Source organism: Ammospiza nelsoni, chromosome 4, assembly GCF_027579445.1.
Source record: "Ammospiza nelsoni isolate bAmmNel1 chromosome 4, bAmmNel1.pri, whole genome shotgun sequence".
In the NCBI taxonomy this organism is placed as follows: Eukaryota; Metazoa; Chordata; class Aves; order Passeriformes; family Passerellidae; genus Ammospiza; species Ammospiza nelsoni.
In genome coordinates this window covers 40,715,343-40,740,415 of record NC_080636.1, presented here as the reverse complement: position 1 = coordinate 40,740,415, position 25,073 = coordinate 40,715,343, and the positions used below count along the sequence as shown (strand labels likewise).

Here is a 25,073-nt window from a genome sequence, read left to right as displayed (position 1 = left end):
AAATGAGAAATGCAGGAGAAAATGGCACCAGCATCAAGCTGTGTTCTCCTGAGTATAATATAGTGGACAACAGACAAAACACATGTAACATCAAGCAAATTTTCCATGTATTGTTCCAGACATCTATTTTAAATTTGGATCCACCTTGGACATCAGAGAATAATGGGAAGAGGTTTGCTTTAACTTGAAGGGCTTAGAGAAGTGCAGCTGCAGAACAGGGAATTTGTTTCTTAAGTAAGACATGATGCTGAGGATGAGACAGCCAGGGAGGAATGAAACCACTCTGAAGTCATGGCTGGGACCTCTCTGATAGCTATCAGGGAGGCTGTCATAGAGGGAAGATGAATTTCTCCCACAAGGGAGAATTTCAGAGGAAGCCTTTTGAAAAGAAATGTTCTCATAAGTAAATGGTACAGCTCATATAGATTCAAGGTCAAGGGGTTGATACAACCCCTGTTGAAATGTTAGCAGGAAATAAAAGTGTAATAACAGCAGCTTTTCACTGACATCAGCTCCTTATTTATAGGCACCCTAAGGAGTCTCTACCCTTCAGGACACAGGCTTTATCTTTCTGGAGTGGAAGTTAGAAACAGATTCCATTACCAGCTCTGTTTTCAGGCCATGCTATAGATTTTACTCCCAAAGGTGGCTCGACCTGGGTGACTCCATGCTTCCTGAAAATACTAGAATTTCCCCAGAGGTTTAAAGATGAAGGGGTTGTGTATTTTTGAGATATGGATTATTTAAAAAATTACTCTTGCATTTCAAGTCTCAGCTCTGTTTGTGTCTCTGGGCCAGGCTACACCAAAGGCATGAACAGGCTGTGCCAGGAAGGCTGACAGGGAAGCAGGAGTGTAGAAAGCAAAGGAAGCCATCCTGCCAAGCAGGAGATGGGAAGGGAGGCAAGTCTGGCATAACAAGTAAACAGTTAAGCCATTTTTAATTAATTTTCTTTAAAGGTTGGTTGGAAAGTATTTCCATAAACAAGGGAATAAATTGCTTCCAACTGCTTGTTCAGGCATTTGCCTCTGCCTTTTTCCTGATGTGCCTTGGCTCATGTGAGGGTTGGGAGGCAGGGGCTTGGCCTTTGGAAGCTGGGAAGGGTTGGGGAACTGCTGTTCCCAAAGCAGCTGAGAAAGCCCCACTGTGTCCCTCAGCTCCTGGGAGCAGCTCTGGTTGCTTGGCATTTCTGTGCCTCACCAAAGACCACACAGTGTCTTTCCAAAGCCAGCATTTATGGATTTCAGGTTCTCTTTGCCATGTGCAATAAGCCAGCAGAATTATCCTGAAAAGGCTGTAAATAGTACAAGTACTGTGAGGTCTGGGCAAGGGGGAGGGTGGCTCATGGAAGTTCAGAGCACAAATGAGGAAAAGGGAAGCACAATTATCTGTCAATATCAGCAAGAGGTTAGCTGTATTCAATGACCTGCATTTTCCAAGCAGGTCATTTAAAAAGACACAGTGAAACCCAGAAGCTTCACTTGTCAGCATCAAGATTTGTCCCAGACCACACACCAGGTTTAGAGTTCACTGTAGCTTCCTCCCTGCCTTACTGAGTATTTTGCAGCAGAGTTTGCCAAGCTGATAACCTGTGTACAAAGTGCTGCCTAAAGCTGTTTAGGCCAGCTGCTGTCTGCTGTGTTTGCACTGATTCTGATCCCCATGGTCCTGCCAGGATTCTGGGGCAGGGCTGCTCCCTCTGCAGAGAGCCTGTGTCAGTGGGAAAGGCCAAGACAAAATTCAGTTTTAGTCACAAACAGGCTGGGTTTGGGATGAGTTTCTAACCTCACTCATGCCTCTGTTTGCATGCCTGAGTAAATTATAGGTATTGTATAGACAAGCATGAAACCAGTGGGGAAGGCATGGCCACGGTAGTGAAGGCATCCCAGTAAATCTCTTGGGAACTCTTCCTCACCATTGCAAACTCTTTGTTGAGGATCATCTGCTCCACCAGTGAGGACTCGTTGTGGAAGAGGTGTGGCTGCATGTGACTCCACATGTGGGGAAACCACCAGAATTCATCCACAGATCTCAGCAGCAGGTCATCACCCTCATCCTCCTCCTCAGTCCCTGCAGAGGGAAGAAAGGAACAAAAAAGTTACTAGAAAGCAAAAAAGGCCCATAATTGCTTTTTAAACACAGAAGAGTCTGCCAAAAACCCTGGTGTCCTTGGCTTGTCTCACTGTGTTCCTATTATGTTTACTAACTATGGGAATATTAAATATAAACAGTAGGACTTTCTTTTTAATATATAATGATCTTCAAAACCACCCCCTCCCCATTTTCTCTATTTACTTTATTTTAATGCCACACTATCTTTTTATCCCCATAACCTGGCAGATGGATTTAATATGACAAAACAGTGCCAGGAATATTAATGCTGTTTTCCAGGTCTTTTGAAAGCTGGACAAATGATGATGTTTGGTATTAAAGAAAAGGTATCAGTTATTTTCCATTTTGTCCCGATAATAATGTCACTGTTAAATACCAAGTACACTCCATAAAGGCAACATATGGATAAAAATGAAATCTTAGCAAAGCTTCCCCTCTATCCTCCTTGTAAGTACCCCTTTATTAGCCTTGGTTAATTGAAATCTGATCATTTCTGGTAAAGTGTGAAACAAGTTTTAAAATACAACTAGGTGGAAAGCATGAAGCTGTAATGGCAAAGGCTTCCAAATATTTCTTAGGGTTCAATATTCAATTTTGACCAGATTTAATCTTGAAACCCAATAAAACCTCCTGTGTTAGTGAAGGGGATCTGCTTCAGGCAGAAGCGAGGATTTGTGGCTGTAACAAAGAAAGCCTTCAATTTGAGAGAGGACACAATGATGCTGCCACCATTTGCAGACACATCTGCCCTGCTTTTGCAGCCTGGAAAGGCACAGTGACATTCCAGTAACCTCACCTTCAAGCCACCCAACAATATTTGGTTTTTAGCACATTTCCTTTGTGTTCATTGCAATTTGAATGCTTTCATTTTGTTTCAGTCTAAGAAATAATTGCCAAAATCAGTCTCCTGATGTAAACACAGAAATCCTGTCTTCTTACAGGCCCTTTAATGTTTTGCAAAACTCATTGGAAGCGAAAGCTCCACGGATGTCACTGTTTACTTGGCAGGAACATCCAGAGATCCCTGTTCAGTGCCTGCACTTCAGCTCTTGGCTTTTATTTTCCATTTCTGCCGTGGTTTTTGAAGAATGCCACTACACAAGGAGAGCAGTACTTTGAACCTTTCTCCCAGAGTCACTGAATCCCTTTGCTTCCCTCTTTGCAGCACTCTGCGAGTTCTAAGGAAGCTGCTCTCCTATGATGGGAGTGCTGCAGGAAAAAGAAAACAACCTTGTTTACTGGAGAATTCCATACTGAAGAGAAAGGCCTGATGGCTGCTCCCTCTGTGCCCTGCATTTTGGGAGTGACTGCTGGCTGTTTTTGGGGTTTGTGATTCACTTGCAGTCACTCAGGCATGGGCAAGTGAAGAAACTTAACCCAGGCCTTCAAAATGGGACAGAGCAGGGAGAAAATGGAATTTGTGAGGCAGCTGTGGGTCTCTTTGATAAGCCCAAGTTAGGGATGGAGAGGAAACAAGTGGGTATTTGAAATACAAAAAGAACTAGAAGAAGAGATTGTAGATTTAGGTCAATTTAGTGCCTTATTAACTTGTGAAGTAGAGTGTGGTTCTTGAAAAAAACCTACTTTTCCCCATTATTTTTTTCGTACATTTAGATATACACCTAATAAAACTTTGCACTTTTACTATAACAAAACCCAACCAAGATGAAGCATAATCCTTTCTGTTTTAAAGAAGAACAAATAGATGTTCCACCATTTCAGTGTCCGAAGGGGTAAAGACACACTATGGATGAACTGCTCAGGTACACAAGGATGCCCTTGGTGTTTTCCTGAAAGATGTGTGGTGGTAAATCTTAGTGTTATAAAGGAGGCAAAGTTGTTGCAGAGATCTCTCTATTTCCTCAGGAGACAGAGTAAGGTTTTTCAGGTGTGATAGGTATGATGAAATATAAAAGATTGGGAAAATGATGTCTCAGACCCTCTGATTATTTAGAAAGGGAATGTTTAAAGGTAGATTTAAAATTCTGTCACCTATTTAACTGCATGAAGTTCCTTCTTACCTGTGTGGTAAAATTTTCCTGAAAATCCAAGGTTGAAGGTAAAATTTGCAACCTGAGTACGCAGTAAATTTTGAGTCTCTAGTAAAGCCTGAAATAAATAAGAAATTAACACGGATTTAGAAAAATTAATATTATTTTGGGCTCATCTTTTTTTTATAGGACTATTACAGAGAGCTTAATTTGTTCCATGAGAGTTTGATGGGCTAGAAAAGGTAGTGGGGGTGCCTGAGTGTCCAAGGAGGTGATGGTTCTGTGCCTTGGCCCAGGACATTTTCCCCTGGGGCACTGATCCATAGCAGGACTCAAACCCTGCCACTCAGAGGCAGCAATATACTGGCTCACTTCATTAGTGAAGCTTGATAAAATGTGCTTAAACCCCAAAATAAAATTAGGAATACTGCTCATCATCTAGGCATGAAGGTGTTGGAATTTGCTTACCTGCAGGACCATTTTGGGCTGTGTCTGAATAGCAAATTCAGGCTTAAGTGTGAATGAGCAAAGCTTCAGGTCTGGCCTGTGGTAGAAGCTGTGTCCATGTCATAAATGCATTTTTAATTTAATTAATGTTTATTTATATTCTCTCCTCCAAGCTAAGGTAAATCCACTGGAAATGAAAGGAAGCAAAGGGTGCTGCTTATGGAAGAAATAGTCTTGGCCACTGGTCCAGTTTTTGTTCTGGATGTATTTCCAGCTCCTAGGGAAAGGGAGAAGATGATTGAACCTGTGTGAGCTTTACTTGATGTTTACAACTGGTTGTTAGCTCTGCACTGCTCCTGGAGCTGCTCCTTGCGCACGGATCTGCTTTGGGTCCCCAGCCCCTAGAATTTGGGGGTGCTGCATGTGAGATGGGGAGTGCATTTCTCTCCCTGTTGGCCTTGCCAATGCTGAATAGGTTATAAACTCTGTTTTCATCCATTCTCTGTGCCTCCATTATGTGGCCCTTGAGAACTTTTCCTATTATCTATTAATAACACTCCTATTGATTGGACCTTCATGTTCTTGCAGAGTTCAAAGATAAAATGATTGCAGTGGTTTACACCCTACCCCAGCCCAGCTAATGTCCTTCATTTGAAAAAATTACATTCTGTATGGTCATAATTTCCTTTAACTTCATAGGAAAATAGTTTTTTTATCTAATTTAAGCAAGGACCAGAAACCAGAAGTATCTCCAGTGCAGGATAAACCACAAAAGTAGGGTTTAAGCAGCTGAGGTGGGTGAGTGTAATACAACAGACTTCCAGGCAGGGTGCATCTGCCTTGAGTTTTTAAAATAGAAACATACTTAGGGTTGCAAGGAAGATGTAAAATTGAGATAGTGTTTATCAGCTGCAACAGTCACCAAGCAAATTCCTCTCCTTGCCGAAGGAAATAAAGCAATCTTAAGTCAGTAAATCTTGTGCTTTAGCAGTAAATATTAAGGTGGTTGTATGGTTTCCAGCCCATCTTGCCAGACATTTTGTAAGTTGATTATTTCAATCCTGTGACAATCTCACATGTGGGACTATATTTACATAATATATAACAAGTAAACGTTCACTAAAATGCAAAACCTCAGAGATGAACACCACTGTTAGCTGAGACATTGAGGAAAACCCCCAGCTGGTAAAAATCCCCACTAAATTGACACCATTAAAGTCAGAAACGTAGAATCAGAGTCGTTATATTTTAGAAGATAATTTTCCAAGCTCTCTAGAGCATTTTAGATATGTTGAGAAAGACTGATGGGCTGAGCAAAATCAATTGAATTTTCCTTTGAGGGAAGAACATCTTGAGAAATTATCATCACTTAAGGTGCAGTAGGAGAAGGGGCAGGGAACAAACATCATTTCATCACCGGGGCTCCTCTCCTGCTCCCCTCACATCTCAGCAAGATGACAGAGCTGCAGGATAGGCAGGAGCCTCCCAGCCCAGCCTGGCCTCATTAAAAACACAGAGCAAGGATTAAGATGTGAATCCTGGAACCTGCAGCATGTCAAGCATTCTCCTCTGTCTAAAGGGCGAATCTGTCACTCAAACTGGCTTTGGCTTGGTCCTAAAGGCTTTTTTCTTGCCATTTCAATTTCCATATATGCATATTAATTCATATAATAGGCAGCTCAATTTTGTTGTCATGACCTCCCCTCTATTTAATGCTAAGAAGATATTGTCAGCTAAGGCAGTGCAAACTCATTTTGTCACTGCTTGTCTGTTTGGAGGAAGGCCACTCATGTCTTCCACACCCTTAATATGGAACAACTTTTTAGGTGATTAGGGTCTGCTTTCCCTATTTTTAATGAAAGAGTGGAGAAGCTGCCTATCCCTGGCACCCAGGGCCAGAAACCTTCCTAGGATTTGCACAGGCTCCATGGGAGGCAGAAGGTATTTATTTGATTTGATTCTGAAGGCTCTGCAAGGTGGAGAAGGTCTATTGAATTTTAACAGCTGGAAAGCTGATCCCTTTCCAAGGCCAGGTGCCACACAGCTATTCCCCCTCTGCCTGCTGTCCCTGGCTTCACAGGCATCCCCCCTTCCCTGGGGGCTCAGTGATCTCCATCCCACCCCTGTCCCCTCTGCATGCCTGTGGAAGTAAAACCAGCATTCCCTGTTGAACCACCGGTGGTTATTTTTGGACGGCTGAACAGATCATGCTTAGTGATTATCACTTTCCAAGGAAAGGGCCATGGAGCACACTGTGCAGGGACAAACAGGCACATCTCTAGGCCTGGCTAAGCAAAGACAGGGCTTTTTTTAAGGTAAGCCCTTAATTGCCTGGAATCTCTCAAAACTCATGGATTTTACTTTATTAATTGATTCTTTGCTTTGTCAGCAAAGCTTCTCTCTGACACTCACAAGATACAGTTTCTTCATTATATTGCATTCAGTAGCTTTCTACATTAATCCATATAATTACGTTTTCTAGATTTGAAGTTGCTGTGTCTTTATTCTTCATAATTGCTGCATTTATTAGGAAGAAGTTGATATTTCCCTGCTATGTCCTTGTTAATTCTAACTCTATCCCTCATTTACATAATAAACTTTTTGGGGCGATTTCTGCAGGAACATTTCATGCCTAATAAGAAGTAATTTGCTTTCCTTCATTAAGTACATTAAGACTTCATGCCCCAGACATCATTGACTGTAAACATTTGATTCTGCTCAAATTTAATGCACCAAGGCATTTTGCTCTGCCATATTAGGTTTATTTATGTGCTATGTTCTGGATTGTTAGCTGCTAATGAGACTTTGCCTCTTATTGCTCTAAGGCCTGAACAGTAACCTCATTTTAATGAGTTCATTATTTGCTGCCTTCTGAGTGGAAGACAACAAATTTTCCTTTTAATTAAAGGTCAAAACACCTGTGGCTGAGGGAAGTGTAGAGGTTATCAAATCCTTAGAGAAGGCAAATGAATGACTGGTGTGGTTTTGATGCCAAACATGGGCTGGCCAGGCTGAGGTAGAAGGTGCCTCTCTGAGGAGCAAAACTCCAAATCTGAGTTAGGCGATAACAATGCTAAAATGCAGTACTGGATTTCTGAAGACATTGTAAAGGCAAAACAGAACTCGAAAATCAGCCAAAGTATTAAAGAGGCTTTCCTCCCACCCAAAGGTCTGAGTGGATCAATAGAGCTGGTAAAGCACGAGCCCTTCCTTGCATGGGCAGTGGTGTTTGGGGGGAGGGGGGCAGATGCCACATGGATTGAGCCAGCACGATGGAATCCCATCTTTTTATTGGGGAAAGTGAGGCAAATATTGGGGCTCCATGTTGGGGCTGTCTGTAGGGAGACAGATGTATGTGCAGCTGTGGGTTGGTGTGTGTGCAAGTGCACAGACAGGGACTGGTGATCCCTGAAACTTCAGTTAAACCAAAAATGGATTCATTATGGGAATTGATGCACAGATCCTCGTCCTTTTTCTAGTATTCTATTAGCCAGTGTTGTTTGTTGTGCCCTTCATTCTGTTCCCACAGCAGGTAACAGCATTAGAGACAAGAAAGGCTCTTGGGAAAGAAAGGATCAGTGCCTGTGAGATCAGCTGGCGAAAACTTAGTCTAGTTTTGGAGGAAAAATCCTGAAAGTCTCTGAGATGTAGACATTGTTTAGCTTGAAAACTGCAGTTGTCAGAACATCTTTATGACACCTCTAAACATTATTTCTGCAAAGCAGAACCCAACTCCTGACACTCAGAGGTGTCTCAGGGACATTGCCAGAAACTGAGAGCATCAGGAAAAGCACAGGAGGGACACAAGGTTTGCAGGACTGAACATTTCCCCACTGTGGAGCAGCCAGCCTGGCATTTCATTAGGGCTCCTGCTCATACATGTGCCCCTCCAGAGGCAATGCTGTGAATGTGAATTTTGGCAAGCAGCAAAACCTCCAGGTCTTGGAGGTCCATGGCAGGGTCTGTGTCGTTGGGGTGCTCTGGGGCATTCCACAAGGGAGAGCTGCCCAAGGAAACCCCATCCCAATTTACTGCAGAGCCTGCTGGTGAGGATGCTCAGTGGGTGGGGCAGGTGAGGAAGTTCTTCACTCAGTCTGGAAGGAGATCTAGGCAAGGAGGGGAAGTTGGATATCCCTGCTTTGCAGTGGATCTGTAATTTGCTGTCATCCTGAGTTATTTGACTTGCACAGACTGGTTTGAGGAAGTGCTTCTGGCACAGGAGGATGTGCCAGTGCGTGGCTTCCCAGGGGTGCTGGCCAAGGTTGCGCTGTCCCATCACCTTCTGAGGGTATGACTGAGAGTCTTGTCAAAAATGGGCTCACTTGCCATTACTCAAAGTCATGATTCATTTGGGGACAGATCCTAGTGCTGGACAGTGATTGCACTGCTGCAGGTTTCTGCTCTGGTCTGTGTGTATAAAATATGGATATGCTCACCATATACACAATACTTTTTATTTATCTATACTGTGGGCAGAAAATACGTGCAAATATTTGCACATACGTAACTTTAACATTACCTCTGCTTTGAGCTGGGGCTTAGATTAGCTCACCTCCAGAAAATCCTTCCAACCAAAATTGTTTTTCACTTCCAGACAGCTTTCTCAGGCTTCTATGATACATAGTTGTTATTAATACCAAGAACATGGTATTAATAACAATTTTTAATGCATTCATTCATTTTTGTCCCTAACATCTGTCCTCAGTGCTTGTGCAGCTACGTAGCCCTGAGGTTCATTCCCAAGCTGTTCTGTGCAGCACTTTGCTGCTGGTCTGTGCAAAGTTGGAGGGCTACAAAGTAATAGTTTTTACTCTAAATTTCCAGCTGAAATTTTTTGGAAGGAAAAAAGAGAAAGCAAAGAGTACTTCCAGCAATGTTTCTCTGCACTGCAGGCAGCTGCTGTCAGGATGTGATTTTTTGATTGTCTCGTCCTGCTCTTGCTCCCTCCCTGAAATCTATGCTAGGATAAAAAATCTGACTAAGCCTGCTGTGGTCTTGGCAATTTTCAAAGCTGGTGGAATTGGAATTGATAGGAATACCACAAAGAACTTAAAATCATAGTAATGACTGTAAGGAAGGTGTGAAATAACTAGCCACTGCTATTTTCTGACAGGAAAGCCGTCAGTAAAAAAGTGATGTCTAGCCTGACATTACTGATGGGGTCACTGCAAGACTGGGATTTTAAGTTCCTTATTTTCAGCTTTCAGATTGGAGCATAAATTTCTGTCATAAGGGGGACAATCAACTCAGCTGTGTCTGCACTTGTTAAAACTCAACTTGCTGAGGAATTTTTAAGCCCAGGGAAGCTGAGATGATGATTTCTGTGTGGTGAGGATTTTAGCCAACTTCCCATGCTTATAGCAGATAATACCAGAGTGTAGGAATTAGCAAGAATCCACATTATTGACTTAGTGGCTAGAGTTTGAAAGCAGTTTAGGGGTTAGTGTCAGTAAAATCTTTAATGGGATTTTGAAACCACTTGCTCTATACCCTATGCCAGTCCTGGCTGGAATAGCAGGGCCTGGATCAGAGGGAAACTGCCAAACCTCACAGACCTGGAGGCACGTCTCATCCAGTCCTTCCTGCAAATGGTGCCACTCCCAGTGCTGGCTGCAGAGCACTGGGCACAGCCAGGGCTTTGGCCCTGCCTTCCCTAGGGCTGGGACTGCATTTCCTGGTGCTTTTATTCCTGTGAAGCAGCCTGCTAATCCGTAGTGCCATATAAATAATTAACAGGGAGCTCTCAGCTGGGGCTGAACGCAGCCAGCTCTGGCTGCAGATCTATTTTTCATTGTAGAGCTATTACTTGAGCCTGTTCAGCATTTCCCTGGAGTTGGCTGCCTTTGTGTGAGGTCTGACAGGATAGGTGCATTTCTTAGAAGCAAGAAACAGGTGATGATCTGCAAATATTTGTGTAGTATGTTTATTGGAAACAGGAAAAAAATCTTTTTATTTCTTGAATGGAATACCCACTTTATCAGATCCATTTCTGTGGCTGTGTTGTAACTCTGTCCTAAAGTCAGAAAACTGTCAGGAGTCTACCTGCATTTAATTGGACCTAGAGGAGTGCATCTGTTCCAGTAGAGGTTCAGCCAGTTCCAGCTGAAGGAGATGAATGGGGGGATCCTGCAGCAAATTGACAACTTGCTGATGACTAAGTGGTGAATAACATCCCTGAGAACTCAGGAGGTGGCTCTTGATTCAGTATTAGAAGAGAGATGACGCTGAGTGTGACACAGCCTGTCAGTGAGAGCACCTTGACCAACTGCTCAAGTGTGGGTGCACAGACACATAAAAATATCCATGGCAATCATTCAGTCTCTTGTTGGAAAAAGGAATTCCTGGCCTTGTTAGAGCACCTAGCAGCAAAAAGCTCAAATGAAGAGCAAGGGGCCAGTGTAACAGGGCAGAAAGTATGAATGGAAAATAGGGAGCATGAATAAGAAGCAGGGTTTATTTTAACAGGGCCACACAGGGGAGTTAAGGCAATTGCTCCCATTCTGGGGAGGATCAAAGGCATTAGGCCTGGCTGGGAGCATCCACAGGAGCTGCTGCTGAAGCTGCAGGAGCAGGGAGTGGCTGCAGTGGCTCCCTGCCAGCAGTGATTGCTGCTGTGTGTCAGAAGAGAGAAGATTTACAGCCTGTTTGGGCCAGAGCTGAGGGTCTCCAGTATCAATCACTGCTGATGCTGAAGGATTTTCTAGGAATACTAACAAAATGTGCTGCCAAGTGCTGGGAGGGGAAAAGCCAGCCTGTGCCCAAGCTGAGAGCAGGAGCAATCTCCTGGGCTGTGGGGAGCTGCTGGCACAAGCCCAGGGCCGAGCAGGATCCCTCCCTGCATGCAGGTCCATGCAGCAGGGATAGGAGCTGGTGGCACTTGGAGCAGAGCAGCAAAGGGGCTTAGAGATTATTTCTTATCAGTTCTGACTTTTGAGAAGCTTAAGCATTTCCAGCAAAAGAAATCTCTTGAAGAAAGGCTCTTCAGGCAGGAGAATCAGGAAAGGCAATCTGCCAGTGGGAGATCAAGGATTATTGGTCCAGTTTTTGAAACAACATGATCAGGAATGCTTGTTTTGATTTCAGTGGCTCTGCTCCCTGTGGCTGCAGTTCAGCCTGGCCAGCACAACAGCTCCATGAAATAAAGAAGAGATGCTCTATTTCCCCATATCCAATCTGCACGAGGCAGGTGGGGTTTGTCTCTCTAATTCCACTGTAGAGCCCCCAAGGAAGAGGCTCAAAAGGCAGGGACAGAGTCCTCATGTCAGCTCTGATCAATCACAAAATTAATCCCTAAAATAGAAATTGAATGGCAAAACTGTCTCAAGGCTTTTCAGGAACAGCATCAAGGTCTAAAGTAGTATGTTAATAAAAAATGGTTGTTGAGCCATTGTGGTCTTGTGGCAGTCACTGTGCTGCATGTCACCCACATAAAACCCACACTGCTCATTAGTTAGCTCAGGTCATGACTAGGCCGTGCCCCAAAGTCTCTCTCTCTCCTTGGCACAATACAAATATAGGGTAAAAGTCAAGTAACAGCAACAACTACATGTTGGTTGAGTTGTATATTCTTTCTTTTTCTTGTGTTTTGGTGCTTCAGACTTGTTTTCTTAAGCAAAAAAAAGAAAGAATCACAAATAAACTCTACAGTCTGTTACAGGTGGGTACTCAGTTGCTATGAATTATTTAAAGACTAGACTAATGGAGGCTACCTTATTTATCTTCTTTAATTTATGGACTTGGATCTACTAAGGTTTAATCAGAGTGGTTTTCTGTTCCTTCACTGCCCTTGGAAATCATTCACTTGGATAACTTGTCACAGAAATCAAACTTCCTTCAAGTTCTCATCATGTACATTCATCTCAAAATTCTGAGCACCGACCAGCAGTGTCAAATCCCTGCCTTAAATTTACTGCTTAAAAACTACCTGCTGTATATGCTTTGTGGTGGGGAATTAAGGTTTTTTTTTCTGCACACATTCAATCATAGAGGAGAGATTGGAGCAGGTGATACATCCTGAGCTGAGGTGTGTCCTTCAGGGCTCAGAATGGGCCTGTTGGCACAAGGATGGATCTGTCCTGTGGCATTAAGAGAGTGCCTCCACGTTTGGGGCTTTTCCCTGTGTGAGTCTGCCCATTGCCCACCCTCTCCATAAAAATCAGCAACCAGGGAAGTCTGGAGAACTGTTTTCCTTGGTTATTGTCAAACTTTGATTTTGCAGAATCTTGATGAGTAAGGGTGTGCTCTAAAAACCACTAGGATTAAGTGTTGCTTTTTAATATTTCTGAGATGCTTGATACTTGTCTGGCAGAGCTTAGCTTCTCTGACCTTCCTCCCTTCTTTGTGATGCTGCCTTCCATTATCCAGGGAGCTGGCTTCAGTGTTTTGATAACTAGAATTGGATGTTTCTGTGGAACAAAAAGGGAATTTCAAGGTAAATGTTCTTGCTTTGCACTGCATTTCTTTCACCAGAGATCAGAGTGCTTCTGCCACCCCCTGTTCCATCAGGTTCAGTGCAGAGAGAGCTAAAGCCTTTGTTGTCCTCCAGGATAGGTTTAAAATCCCTCCATGCCAGAAAATCCTTCCCAGCATGAAGACAGCATAGTGAGCTGTCCAGAGGAGGCGGCTGAAGATCCAAAGTTAAATGGCAATGCCCATCTTACATTTCCACTCAGTTCTCTTGAACAGAAACATGAAAGGCCAGTATGTTGTCCAACAAAATCAACCCAGACCACCAACTGAGGCTGGCACATTTGAAATGAACAATTGCAGAAGTTTCAGTAGGCTGCTTCTTCATAAAACTAGGTGATTTCAGGTAAAATTGAGAACAAAGCTCTTTAACAGTCAAAGGAAATGTTTCAGGTTCAAAAGTATCACCACACCTTTCCCATATGTGGGAAAATTACACTCAGAGCAAAACTGAAGTACTGCTGCTCCTCAGATCACTCTGGAATAGAACCTGGCAAAAAACTCAAAGCTGCACCTTGAGAAATTCAAGTGGTCCAAGGTAATTGTGGAAAATGATGAAGTCTTTCAGTCCTTGCAGTAACTTCCTAGGAAGGAAACTTGTGCTAACAGGAAGCCCTTCTACATGGCTTTTCCAGCCTTTTTCCTTGTGTTCTGGAATGCTCTTCCCAGGGAGGTGGTACAATCACCATCCCTGGATGTGTTTAAAAAAAGACTGGACATGTCACTTGGTGCTATAGTGCAGTTGAGGTGTTCAACCTCAATGAACCTATACCTAGGGCATAGGTTGGACTCTGATCTTAGAGGTCTCTTCCAACTTCATTATTCTATGATTCTGTGTGAGTGCCCACAGCCAGCCAGCTGCTCCCAAGCTCCCTGAGCACACCCTAGAGGAGCAGTATATCTTCCAAGAGTAATAATGGCTGATGGCAATAATGGCCCAGTGAAAAATCAGAATGTGCCATCCTTTCCTAAGTCTCCTAACTGTTGGATCTCGTGGCTTTCCTCTGTTCTCACATCCAGGAGCACCCTGGTTGTGAGCCCTTGTGGTGATAGGTCTCCAGCACTTGGGAACAGGGAGGAGAGCTGATCTCACCAGCACATGGAATACTTGCATGGCATCGTCTTAAAAAAGACAATTCACATCATTTGAATAATGCCAAGAGTGCTAAATTGAGACAGAAAGGTTGGAGAGGAAGGTTTGGTTTTTGCTTAAAACAGATTGCTATTTCAGAGCCATTCATGGGGATTTTGGTGGCAGCCAGAAAGTGGCATTACTGAGGCAGTTAACTTTTAAATCTACCTGCTTTTGATCTTAATCATTAAAGGCAGCACTTTTCCCTCTAAATATTCCCATTGAAAACTCTGTAGCTACTTGAAGCGTAAAGTATGATTTCATGTAACACAGGATCATTAAACTGGGAAAAATATGTTCAGCAAACTATCAAGGTTTAATTATAGTTGTTACACTAAATTCCACTCATTTCTGAAGTGAGAGAACTCATTTCTGAAGTGAGAGATTCTATTACTCTCACAGCTGAAGGGTAATGCCATAATTTTATTTTATATGGGAATAGCTGTTTAGAAATGACAAATACTGAATTTCTGTGACAGGCTTTGCTTGGGTATTGCTCTGCTAGCCCAACAGGATTGTTTGGCCAGGTGTACATCCAAATCCTGCAAATAATTTGCAGCTGTAAGATGAGAAAGTGCTAAAAGCTGGGTGTTTTTTTCCATTGTGGAAATCCTTCCTTACACCTCAAGCTCTCCTTTGAGCTGTGCATTCCCCTTTGTTTGCCCCCTCTCTGCCCCGCTGGGGTTCAGCACACCCTATGTGTTAGGTCACCAGTGAAATGAATAATCCAGAATATTTCTGTGTGTGCAATCTCAGCTGGCTTTGAGCAGTTGAAGAGCAGAAAGGTGGTTTTAGCCATCCTGCAGGGGGCTCTTTCCAGGCACAGGTTTCCTGCCCGAAATTCCCTCTGGTCTTTAACACTCACCTTGCAATATTTACAGCAGGGATGGTGGGTTTTGTTTCCTGATAATGTACTGGGAGCCTGTGCCCAGTTACAGCAGAAATAAGAGGGAAAGCATATGGGAAACCATATTCCCTTTCCTAATAACAAATACAGAGGAATTACACTTGATAATACCACAGACATGTTTGTTTATGATGCACATAAATCTTGGGATATGTTGCTAGGAAGAGACATGGAGAGCTTTTTCATTAAAGAATTCACATTCTGCAGATGAACCTATTTTTTAAATGTAATGCATTATTGTTGTTATTATTGTTGCTATTAACCATGCAGAGCATAGCCTCAACAGTTCACACTTGTCCCTGTAACTCCTAAAGTAATAAGATTATAGAGTATTTAATCTCTATTAATTATAGATTCATGGAGATTAATGCTTATTTATGTATGTATATTCAGTTCCCAAACATTTGTGCTAATTTGTTGAAAAACCTACAGTAAATATTATTACAAAGGAGGTCTCCAGTCTTGTGGCCCTCAGGGATTAAATATTACTGGGAAATGGACAAAGCACTTTTCCCTTGTCCTGCTCTTCACCAGGCTGCTTTTCCCCAGGTACAACTTGCTGCCCTCTAAAAACAATTGGGTCTCCACCAAAAAAAGCACTTGTGCTATCAAGAATCACTGACAGCTTGAAGAGCCAATATTTCATCAGGTCTGGGCCAGGCAGGCAAATACAGTCTGCTGTCAAAAATGTGAATTCCATCATTTTTTAATACCATTTTTTACTTCAAGGGCTGATGTTTTGGGGTGAAAAACACACAGGGGCTGAAGCCAATGGATTCAATTGATTCTGATTCAATCCCAGAAGTTCAAGTGGAATATTGAGACAGCTTTTAGGAATTGCCTCAGTTGTCGGTATTTTAGATTTAATGTGTAATGTAAAAGCTACGTTAATAATTCTGTCTCTTAAGTAAAATGAAGAGGCAGCAAAAACCTGAAATATCCATTTCCTTGAAATTCTTGTATTAAAGGAATGTCTCAGCAAATTGTGAATTACTTGCATTTTTTAATTTCTGGAAGATCAGCAATTCCAAGGCTACATTTAATTATGATCTTTGGAATTTTTTTTTAATATTCTTCAAACTGCCCCCTTTTCCTTTAGTCTGCCAGAGCAGATGAGCTGGCAGAACACAATTTTGTTTGAATCATATTCCAGTGAAACATTGTGCATTTCATAAATCAAAATTTTGCCACAGAAAGCTGTTTCAGTGGAGCAATCCAGGTTGATCAAGTAACTGGAGTATAAACTGGATTTTCCTTTGCCTTGTCACTTTGCCATTTTAGAAGGATTTTCCACCCATCTATAAGGATAAATGGCTAAACAAGTAGGAAGGAAGGAAAATTAAAATCCTAACCTCTCACTCTTTGAATATTTCCATACCTTTGTCAGAAAGTATTGGGAGGGTGGTATTAGCTTTAATAGATTTAGTTTGTGGGGTTTTTTAAAATAAATGTTAAAATTCCAATTAAATGATGGCATCAATTAAAAAATTAAACTCTGAGATAAGAGATTCATCCTTTTCCAATCAGAAGTGTTAAAAATAACAGGGATGTGATGTGCCAGAGAAGCTGAGTGTGTCCCACACCACAGATCCCACTTGTGTTTGGGTGTTGTCTGGATGGAAAATGGGAACAGCAGACTAAGAGAGTGCTGGTAATTCGCAGAAAGAACAGAAACATAGACAAGGGTAAGACTTACAAATACCTAGAGAAATTGTCATGGCTCGGTAAAGGACATGTAAAATTTGTGCTTCTGAAGGGGAAAAAATACTTGATCCATGGCTTTGTTTCCTAAAGAAAGCCATGAAGTGTTTTAACTAATACACTGCTTTTCAGGAAATTCTTATTAGCTTGTCCTTTAATTTTCTGGTAAACACTGAAAATGAAATTCTTAATGGAATTGAATAAAAATGGTTTTGTTTTCTCCCTGATATTTCTGGAGAGAAATTGTGAACTAACTTAACTTAATATCTTAAGATATTATCTATAAAATGTGTGTGACTATTTAAGTTATAAATTACTGTATTTAACATTAGAAATTTTGTTGACACAAAATGACAAAGTTAAATTCCTAAGTAGTCTTATATTAGAATTTCCCATGAGGTGAAAAAAACTCTGTAGTACTTTGTTGGGGTTTTTTTCTGCCTGGATGGAAAGAAGGCAGGTGGAGGTGTAGAACACTGGGAGTAAAAGCAGTAACTGAAAGGATCTTTGGCCATATTCACAGAAAAGACAAAGACTTTAAGACTTAATTTCTGTGAGCATATGTATGTAAAGTATAGGGGTGGATGGATATGGCTAAGGATTTGAAGCCAGACATAGTCAAATATTTGGTTTTATACTTCATTGTGACACAGAGGTTTGCAGAAAACTCCTGGTTAATTATTGCTAAGTAGTTAAGTCTCAAATTTCTCATTTTTTCTGGGAGATTTTCTCAGTTTCTCACCTGTTTGTCCATCCCTCCCTGTCTCCACCCTTTTCCTGGGCACTGCCACTTGCACATCATTTGAATAATGCCAAGAGTGCTAAATTGAGCTTTTGCTCCAAGTGTTCCTCATGCTCCCATTTGGATGACAAAGGCTTATTTAAAGTCACTTAAGTAACGCCGCTGAAGGAGCTGCATTATGGATGGGCTCCTGCTAATGTGTTTATTGCTGCTTCAAGTGCTTTTAAGGCAATAATTATCACTGCTCTTGCAGTCTGCACTGCCTGGCCCTTCTACAAGGCCATTCCATCATTCCAGAGTGTTGTTTTCTGTGCAGGAAGCAGCTGCTAGGGCTCCTTTTTAACTAATATGTGTTGTTTTAAAGCTCAGGTTAATGCAGGTCTCTGGAGGGGTTGATATTAAGCAGATGTGTTTTTTGGCTCCTATGGATTCCTAAGTGAGGCTAAATTAAATAGAGTACCACGTGTATCCTGGAAATAGATTCCATTTTGCTATAACCTATGACTTCAGAATTAGTTTGGAGAAAGGATTCAAGAAATAAGTACAAATCCAGGAAATCAGTGCAAGTATAGAAGAGCAATGTGACACAAGTCAGCTTGTGAGCACCAGAAATCTGAATTTGACCTGGAAGACCTGCCATTTCTATATTATAAAATGTATTGTGACATTTTTTAAAACATCAAATTTTAAAATGCTTTTCAAAATGAAGTTCTCTTGAGTTCTTATAGCCAGAATAAAGGATGATTTCTCTCCCTTTTTTAAATAATTCATTTGTTGTTTTGTGCAGTGTTAGACTTTTTTCCTTGGGGGAAAAAACCCCAAACATCTGAGATTAATTCTGTGTTTAACAGAGATTATTCTGAGATGAATTGCTTGTACAAACAATACCAAATTGAACCCTACAGACCAAACACCAGTGTGTTCCCTGGGACAGAAGAATACCAAGTGAGTTTTCAAACATTGAGGAAAATCTTGCTAGGGACACAGTTGTTCAATAAATTCAAGAGGTAGAAAATTTGAGCCACCAGAATCTGTTTTCTGACAAGACTCTATAAAACACTCTGAAGACCACCTAATTTTGAGTGGGAAGGTGGCAGATGAGAAAACTCCAAATCTATTAGAATTCAGGAGGGTCCTTGGATAGACAGTCAATCCATCAGGCTGCCAAGGAGAAGGATACGGGTTCTGCTGGTGCCAAGGGAATTGTGGTGTTTAACTACACTGCTACTGAAGTTGTGAATGAAAGAACAGGCCCTGTTGAAACAAAAGAAGAATGAAACATTCTGTCTGATGTGTCTTGACAAGGCACTTGAGCGGTATTCAACACTCAAATTATTACAGAAAGAATTGGGTGATTCAAGAGACCTGAACAAGGAAAATATTGAATTAACTGTCATCTCTGATGAAGCAGAAGGGAGCAGGGACTCCCATTTAAAAAAAAAAAAAGATTATTAAAATTTTCATGTAATGCCTCTCAGTTGCTTTTTGAATTCATTTTTAAGGACTTTAAGACTGTCCAAAAGTGGGAGCTGCAGACTCCACTTCATTGTGTCACTCTCAAGTGCTTCAGAAGGTGACAGAAGTGCCACCCAGGCTCAGTGACTAATGCTTGGCTTGCTCTGGGTTTCTGGGCTCAGCTTCTCCCTGGGCTGGCCATGGCCATGGCTCCTTTACTGGAAGTGGCTTATTATGATTAAAAGGGTATCATGGTGACTGTTTTATCTCATGACTGACCATTCTGCCATACCTGGTGATGTGGCCCAGACATTTCCAGTAGTTCCACCTGAAAGCAGCTGTCCTTGCACAAAAACCAGGGATAATCATATGCTGGAGAGATGGAGAGGTTGAGCTCAGCTCCCTGCTGTTCCAGTACTCTTTAATTTGGAATTGCCAGGAAAGATGCAATTGCAACATGATTTTTGTCTTGAAAACACTAAAATGAGCCAGAAATCACAGGCTTTAAGTGTTCCAGGCATTTTAATGATGATGAAGGTCAAAGACAAAGTGCAGACTGTGGCAGTGAGGGGGTGTCAGAGACAAATTGTTATTTCCACTGAAGGAAGTGGAGCTCAGAGGGAGAAGGCAGCAGGAGAAGGCAGACAGGCTGCAGGGAGAAGGGAGGCCTGCAGTCAGCACTAACAGAAATGACATTCCTGAGCATGGCTCCATCATTTACTGCAGCTGAGAAAGCCCCAGGATCCTCCCATCCCTATAGTGACAATTAGAGGGGTTACAGAAAAGGGAAATGGAGCTTTTAGGGAAGGGAGCTCTGGGATATGGTGGTGCTGGGACAGGCAATTTCTCTTCGATTATCTCATCAGCTCCAGCTGGGAGTGTGGGATAAGAGAGGGGAGCAGGTGGTTCTGACTCCACCCAGAAGGAGGTTTGTTGCAGTCTAAATCCTGGGGCTGAGAGGAGGGTACCAAGTGAAAAGCTAAAGCTTTTTGTTTCATTTGGTGTAGGTTTTGGTTTGTTTTATTTATTGAGGGGTAAATGCCTTAGCTTGCACTGTGCTCTTGCAGGGCTTTTGAGTTAACAATAGAGGGTGTATTTGTGAAAGGTGCTGGAAAACCCTGGTGGCTGCATGGAGCTCTTCCTGGGGGAGTAAATATTGTACTGGCTCATACTATGGCAACAGGAAAAATAGCAATACTTCAGCAAGCTCTTACTCCTTGTTTGGGAAATGCAGCCCTCTTAGTGCTCAGTTAAAAGCAAACTTTAAGGGTGAAAGCTTTGTGTTTTTTCTGTGTGGCTCTCCCAGAGACAACATAAAAAGACTTTTCCAGGGTTTTTTTGCCAAATCACTGATGCCAGTGATACTGGACTCATGTGGCTGGGACCCAGTATCATTTACAAGAACACAAATTCACTGTTTCTGCAAATTAACTGAAGAATTCTTTTGCCTTTGAAAATCAAGCACTGAGATAATGTATTGGCAGGCAGAAATGGGAGAAATTCATTTGAAGAGGCTCGCTAGGCTCAAGATAGAACTCCACAAAGCTGGGAAAAACAGCTCTCTGTGGCTCTGCTGAGTTCCTGTTAATTACTTAGCCAGACATAACCTTGCACAACTTCTTCAACACCAGGGACTAGGAGATCTTCTGTGGTAAACAGAGCCCATAATAACCCCTGTTCTCTAATCTCTGTTTCTGTAGCTGATGCCACCCTTTATAAAAGTGTGTGTGTGTCTATATATATGTTTATCTCCCTGAGGCACCTAATTGACAAATGGCTTTGTGAGGGAATAGGAACATTTGGGTTGCAGGAAGTCATTACACAGGCACAGGTTGACTTGTTTGATTACTGTTACATGCCAATATTGCTATCAAGGGACTGGCTGGGTATTAAAGCATTCCTGAGGGGTTTGGGTGGGCATGGCACCTTTAGAGAGCCTAGCAGAGAGTCCCTAAATCTCTGCTCTCTGTGAGCAGCCACAGCCCCTCCTCCCAAAGGCAGGGCAAGGCTTTGCCATCACTGAAATATCAGCCTCCTAAGTAGTTATTTCTGCCTCTCAAGCAAAGCTGCTGTGCCTTACAAGGTGAAGGCAGGTCTGCTGGTTCTTAATTTCCTCCTTCCCCAGTGACTCGGGAGATTGTTCTCTAACTGGCTGTAATTACCCTTTTCTGTAAACTAATCAAAGTGCACTCTGCTTTCAGTGTTATGCTCATTAACAGGATTCTCTTCTGTGGGTTATAATGGATGCTGGGAATGTCCAGTCTGTAGGAGCAGACTGACTTGTGTAGCAAGTGTTTGTGAGTTACCCTGAGGAACAAATCTCTGCCAGGTTTGAAATGAAATCCATAACGTTGAGGACAGAGTAACTGTGGGTGCTCAAGCTGCAGGGTGGATTTATGTGTGAAACATTCACCTAAAAATGGGAGAAAAACTTTTTATTGTCCCCAAAAGAGAGCTTGAGGGGAAGGTTCATTCTGAGCCTGTGCCTGCAGGAGATTTCTCCCTGTGGTTAGTGTTTGTGGTGTGATTACTTGTGTGAGGTGAGGAGGGGATTTATCCTATGAGTGGCACTTCTGGTGTTTTTGTGAGGAAGGTGGGCTGCTAATTTGGCATTGAGAAATGTGGGGAAAATGAAAGCTTCCCTTTGTACCCTGACTCAAACATAATGAATGAAAGAAAGCTCACCATGCATTGCTTGGAAAAAAAATGAAAAATGTCTGAATCCCAGGCAGATGTTTTTCCTTGTTATTGTTTAGTTATTCAGCAGCGTGGACTGGTTGATTTTCAGATGGATAAAGGCAAGCAGCACATAAATATGATTCTGAATGCTTTTAACAGCATCCAGCTCTTACTGCAGCCCCTGGATGTGGAGTTTTCTGCCGTGTCGCCTATAACGAGCGCAGAAGTGTGGCTGCTATGCCAAGCACAGCTGGAAAGGTTTGCCTGGCAATGTTGTTGACTGCTGGACAGTAATGGGGGTGACTTGGGTTTTTTCCTGCACAATGAGGTGATTCCAGTGAGAGCTCAGCTCTGAATCTCCAAGTGTCCCTGTGTGGACACTGCTCTGCTGGCAGTGGGGGCTCTTGGACTGCTGTGGGACAGTAACATTAAGGCTTCCTTAGCGCAGCAAACCACATCAGAAAGGTGCTCTCAAAAAGGTGCAGGCAGGAAGCTATTGCTGAAAAACTTGTTTCACAAGTGCCTTTGGAGTGAGTTACCTCTTGTGTAGGAGCCCTTGCTCAGAGCATTTCCCCATGTATTTCCAGAGAGAAAGCACTTGATGCACAGTGCTCAGATCTCAAAGGCACCAGACACTCCGAGTGCTTGGTGCTCAGAATCAGCCCTGATGAGCATTCATACACCTGATGTGGCTAATGGAATTGCCCCAACTGTTCTGATGTGCAAAATTGTTTCAATTGTTTGTGAGACTACTGCTCTTGCTGGGTGTTTGGCTACCCCAAAGGTCTGGAGAGGAGGCTGAGGAACATAGAAATTGTAGAAATGGAAATAAGGGTTTAGAAATGAAATAGAAATGTGCTTTTGAAAACAAAAGGCTTGCTTATTGTTCCTGAAAGCATTGGGTATTTATAGGAAAAACCCTCCAGAATAAATGCTGGAGATTGTGATATTGCATGCTTAGGGATTCAATTAATCTCTATGATTCCCACATGTGGAAAATGACAAGAAATAACTGTCATGCTGTTGAGCTCTGTCTATTCTTTCCGAGCTGCACACATCTTTGAGAATTACTCTGACCAAATTTAATGGTGTCCCTGGATACAACAAATCAGGAAAATAAGTGTAGAAGAGCCCCCAGTGAGTAGTCTGTGGGCCTTTCACTCTGTCAGATGGTTATGTCACTTGCTCAAGTGCATGATGTGCTTCCACCCTGTCACTGGTAACTTTAAATACTTACCTGCTAGTCTGTAATGAGAATTATCCTGATAACTCTTAGGAGTCATGCTGGGGCTGTGACTTCTTCAGGCTCTTTTTTTCCTTTTGCTCTTTGTTTTTTTTAAGTGCAGTGATGGTGAGGTTTAAAAAGGCAACTGTCTTGTAGTGTTCTGGCTACTTGACAGCAATAATGAGAGAAATAATACAGAACAGGCCTCTAGAAGATATTATGTATGTGCAAGGTATTATGTATGTGCAACATGTGTATGCCCCTACGTAGACACATCCATAAGTGCATCTCTGTATGTTTGTGGGAAAAATGCCTTTTCATCTCAGGCTGTGGTTTATGCATCTGCTGGCTGCACCTGTGCACTTCCAGCCCTTACCAGGAAAAAGGGCTGCTCAGCTTGTACAAGCTTTGCCTCCTTTTAAACTCCCATTAGCATGCACCCGTGTCTGGGATGGTATCCCCCTGTTCTTGCCTTACCTTCACATCGTTGACGTTCATCCTCGTCCCCTCCTTCCCCACGAAGATGTCGTCGATGTCCACCAGAATGTACCTCTCTAAGGAGAGCGTCAGCTTCTTCCCCGACAGGAAGGAGATGGCGTCGATGAAGATGAGCTTGTGGAGCCAGAAGGTCAGGTTGTTCCCAAAAAGGACTCTCTGGATGCCGTCGTGCAGGCCCAGGTCCTGGATGACGGTCGCATGGAGAGCGGCGCGGGGCAGCGAGGCCGGGGTGGGCCTGGCGGACTGCAGCTCGCCCAGCAGCACGGGCTGGTAGGTGGAGTGGTTGAACTGGAACACCGTCCAGTCCTGGCCGGGCAGGGGGCCCTGCTCCAGCCTGGGCGCTTTGGTGATGCGCAGCAGGGGCGAGCGAGGGTTCACCACGCAGTCTCGCAGGGCCACGTTGTTGTACAGCTGCAAGGGCAGCCCTTTCAGCCTGCTGCTGGGGGAGCTGTTCTCGTTGGCTTTATGAAAACCAATTATGCTAGCACTGTATTCCACACAGTATTTTTCCAGAAGCTCTCTATTCCATGAGTCCATGGACACATACTTTAAAATATTCTCGTATATAACGATGGTGTACTTCCCTCTCCCGTTGTCTGTGAGAGGGGGAATGTCCCCCTTGGCTGGTGCAATGACCATGTGGTACTGAAACTTGCTGGACTCGAGGATGGCTACGATGTCTTGCCCCAGCTGGGAGTACTGGCTTTCCACGAACAGGAGCACAGTGGGATCAGTCCTAGAGGGATCAATTGGCTTAGGTGTTCTCAGCTCCGTAGACCTGTAGGGCAGAAGTTTGAGGTCCTCGCACTCTGCTTGCCCAGTGGTTTCCACGAGGGCCATTTCCTGCTTGTAGCCAGTATAGAGGAAATAGGCAGAGATGACAATACTTGCCAAGCAGAAGGTGGCCAGGAGAATGACCAGCATTCGGAAGCTTCTGTGGAGCTTCCCGATGAGATTCATCTTTGGCAGGGCTTCCAGTTCCTGCTGGACTTAGCACTCTTCCAGGTGCTCCTCCTAATGTGCCATGGGAATGAGGAGTTGCAGAAGTTCCCTTTCCAAGGTGTTCATGTGACCATTGCAGTGCATTTATGAGGTGTTCGGGGAGGCTGTAAGGCTGCCGGAGCAGGAAGTCAAAGGATCGGGAAATACAAATTGGAAGAGGTTTTCTCACAGAGCAGCAGCTGCCAATAATCAATGAAGAGGACTCTTAACATTATCTGCAACAAGAAGTAAAAGAAGAGTAAGTAAAACAAAATCCATAAAGCAATTAAAACCACACATTAATAAGGCCAGTGATTGATACTGGTAATGTGAGTAAAGACGGAAGTTCTGAGTAGTTCAAGGAGCACTCAGTGTCACTTGCTTTCTTGGTGCATTAAGATAAACTGCATTAAACAGCTCCCCCATGTTCTTAGGATGCAGAAATGAACTCTGAAGAAAACTAGTTGAGGATGTGCATCTCCTTATCTGCTAGTCTTATCTAAAATGTGTCATTACTATTGCAGATGGAACAATGGAAGATTTTAGGGGCAACGTTTGGACCAAGTGAATATTTGTTAAATCTGGGACCATATTCTGCATCAAATTCAAACTACATAAGGTATAAATTCTGTATTGGGTTGAAAAACTAATGTTACCAAAGTGAAAGATATGACAGGAGTTTGAGGAGAGATTTGTAGGGCTTTCTCTCCAGTTTCCATTCTGCACTTAGAGCAATC

At 42.9% G+C, this 25,073-nt stretch overlaps 1 protein-coding gene across 1 annotated transcript in view; it reads right to left on the bottom strand.

The window, feature by feature from the left end:
• LOC132072288 (bifunctional heparan sulfate N-deacetylase/N-sulfotransferase 4) overlaps positions 1-24,315 on the bottom strand; it is a 48,595-nt gene extending 24,280 nt beyond the window's left edge. Inside the window, exons 1-3 of the mRNA XM_059470469.1 lie at positions 23,335-24,315; positions 4,134-4,221; positions 1,916-2,070 (exon numbers count right to left, since the gene is read on the bottom strand). Coding sequence (XP_059326452.1) covers positions 1,916-2,070; positions 4,134-4,221; positions 23,335-24,315 — 1,224 coding nt within the window. The remainder of the gene's footprint in view (positions 1-1,915; positions 2,071-4,133; positions 4,222-23,334) is intronic.
• Positions 24,316-25,073: the final 758 nt, after the last annotated feature.